This window comes from Vigna unguiculata, chromosome 2 (genome assembly GCF_037176805.1).
Source record: "Vigna unguiculata cultivar grain cowpea cultivar isolate G323 ecotype 2 chromosome 2, ASM3717680v1, whole genome shotgun sequence".
Classification (NCBI taxonomy): Eukaryota; Viridiplantae; Streptophyta; class Magnoliopsida; order Fabales; family Fabaceae; genus Vigna; species Vigna unguiculata.
This window is the reverse complement of record NC_140793.1, coordinates 3,040,090-3,042,790: the sequence shown is the minus strand read 5'-3', so window position 1 is coordinate 3,042,790 and position 2,701 is coordinate 3,040,090. Positions and strand designations below refer to the sequence as shown.

Below are 2,701 nucleotides of genomic sequence, written 5' to 3'. Positions count from 1 at the left end.
AATTAAAAAAAAAATAATTTTTAAAAAAAAATCAAAAAAATCACATATTGACACGTGGCACGTTGATTAACGGCGTTAGTCAACTCTGTTTGAAAGGGACCTAATTGAAACAATTTTCAAAAGTTGGGATGCAATTGACACTTTTTTAAAATTGGGTACCTATTTGACACACTAGCCACAAACTGGGTACTATACGATTAATTAAACCTAATTATTTTAAGTAGATATCATATTTTTATTATTTTAATTACTATAGTGGTTAAAAAATGTATTATAGAAAGCAATCCTTTTTTTTTTAAGTTTAATGTCCAAATTGTAAAAAAATATTTGTAATATATAATAGTTAAAATAAATAATATATATATATATATATATATATATATATATATATATATATATATGTATATATAAAAATTGTTTTGGTAAATAAAATAATTAAAACTAATTATTGTTTATCATAATGAATATTTTACGTAACAAAAAAAATTATTTTGTTGAGTTGTTATATATATATATATATGCATGCTATATTATATTAATTTCTCTTATATAAAAATATGATAAAATCCTATCTTAGGAACAAAAGAACAAATAGTTTTAAACAATGGAAAAAACATAAAAGTCTTGAAAACTAGAGTTTTATGTAACTTTATTTTAAGTAAATTTTGCAAACTAGTAAAGAAATATTTACATACTAAAACTCATTAATGGGATCACAAATAAGTTTTCCTATTAGTGAAAAAAAAAGAAAAAAAAAAGAGAGAAGTTAGAAAAACTTGACTTCCATTAATGTTTACCAACATGTACCTACACAATTGTTTTTGTGGTCAAGCCAACTATAACTAATTACATTCTTATGGTTTTTACCATGTGATGACTACACATTTGTGTGCATGCACGTAAGGCATAAGCACCTTAGAGAAGCCTTCAAAGATAAATTAAAAGATTGAATGCATGATGAAACGTGAGGAAGGTGTAAACGTGTGAAGAAGATTTGGACTCGTTAAAAGTCTAAAGTCTTCCATCCCAAAACCCTAATTAACATTATATATCAAACAAAACCATTTCCTACCTCATCATTATTTTAATTACCATGCTTTCAATTGCAACACCATCACTAACCATATTTCTATTCTCAATAACCCTTCATCTTCTTCTTCTTCATCATTCTAATAACCATGTTCATCACCCACTAATCTCATCAAATCCTTCTTTCTCACCCTCTCTGTTTCCATGGCCAAATCCAAAACCTCTCTTTTTCTATGTTGTTTTGGCTCTTCCCATGCCTTCGAATCTTCTCCCACAAAACCCTCTACTATTCCTGTCTCAAACATCAAGAAGAAAAAGAGGAAGAACAAAACTACTACCACAAGTTGTTTTTCATGGCTAAGAATTCGATTCACCAAGAAATCATCTCACAAAACGGTGCCGTTTGAAGCTTCAATTCACTCTCAGAATGCTCATTATTCCAAGGTCAAGTCAAAGTCAACTCTTCCTCATAAGCCTCAGTCTCCGGCAACCACCAACCCTCCGCCGTCCACTCAGCCACCCGCCACACCCTATTATACCCCCACACAGGTATTTATTCTAATCATCATCTTATCAAATTTTCATTTTGCTTTTGTAACATTATATTTTCCATTTTTTTACACATTTTTCAATTTATTAATTGTGATAACAAGTTTTTTTAAAAAGTTAATAGCTAATAAAATACCATCAAAAAGATCAAATTTGTAAAACTTGATAATAAAATGAGTTTACCTCATATATATATATATATATATATATATATATATATATATATATATATATATATATATATTTACATTCAACCTTGTTACACATTTAATGGATTGGTAAAATGCATACAAAATAAAAATTATATCGTGACAAAATACGATTTTTTTTGAATAGTTGAACTTAAATAATTATAATAATAATACTAATTTATTATTATTAGAGTAATTAAACTATGCAAGTCAAATCTTTAAATAAAGAAATGTTAGTGACTATACATTATCGATATTAAAAAATTTAATTTCCCTCCATTAAAATAAATTGGGACTGGAGTAATAATTATTCTTTTTCAATTATTTACCGATTTCGATAAATTCGATGTTCTCAACTCGTTATATTCTTAAACTATGTTCCAGACAAGACACGGTTTAAAGAACAACGCAGAGGACACGCGTCAACAGGGGAGAGGTTCTCCTGCTCAAGCAAAACGGCAGGCGCGGCGGCTGCCGTCGACGGCGGTGCGAATGCAAACGACAGTTAAGAAGGCACGAAACGACGGTGTTTTAGGCATGTCGGTGGTGGTGGTAACTTTGGTGATTATGATATTCTGGGGTCGTTTATGTGCCATTCTCTGCACTTCGGTGTGGCTCTACTGTGCTCCGCGTTTGGGGAAAATTGGTGGCCTAAACGACGACGGAAACCCCAAAACGACGTCGTCCAACGAGGTGGATTTGGATTCGGAGGAGTACAAGAAGAAAGTGATAATGGAGGGTCTGCTTGGGAGAAATCACAGAGCAGTGCTTTGAAGAAGAAGAATCTCGCAACGCTGTCGTTTGACTCTGTTACCTTCATATTTTTCTCTATCATTAATTAGTACCAGAATGAAAAGGAAAAAACAATTGTAAATTCACGAAATTTCATGTAAAAAGATTTTCTTTCTAAATTCAAAATCTGGTTTCTGAAA

The 2,701-nt window shown here is 30.5% G+C and overlaps 1 protein-coding gene across 1 annotated transcript; it reads left to right on the top strand.

Annotated features, from left to right (window-relative positions):
- Positions 1-1,077: 1,077 nt before the first annotated feature.
- LOC114174021 (uncharacterized) lies at positions 1,078-2,701 on the top strand. The gene is made up of 2 exons (XM_028058753.2): positions 1,078-1,578; positions 2,154-2,701. Exons 1-2 carry the CDS (start codon positions 1,234-1,236, stop codon positions 2,541-2,543), a joined length of 735 nt encoding a protein of 244 aa, XP_027914554.2. The 5' UTR covers positions 1,078-1,233; the 3' UTR covers positions 2,544-2,701.

Bases quoted from the DNA above. Each gene is read 5' to 3' on its own strand.
- LOC114174021 (XM_028058753.2), top strand. From the start codon at position 1,234: ATGGCCAAATCCAAAACCTCTCTTTTTCTATGTTGTTTTGGCTCTTCC. The intron at 1,579-2,153 runs GTATTTATTCTA...ACTATGTTCCAG, and splicing joins CCTATTATACCCCCACACAG to ACAAGACACGGTTTAAAGAA.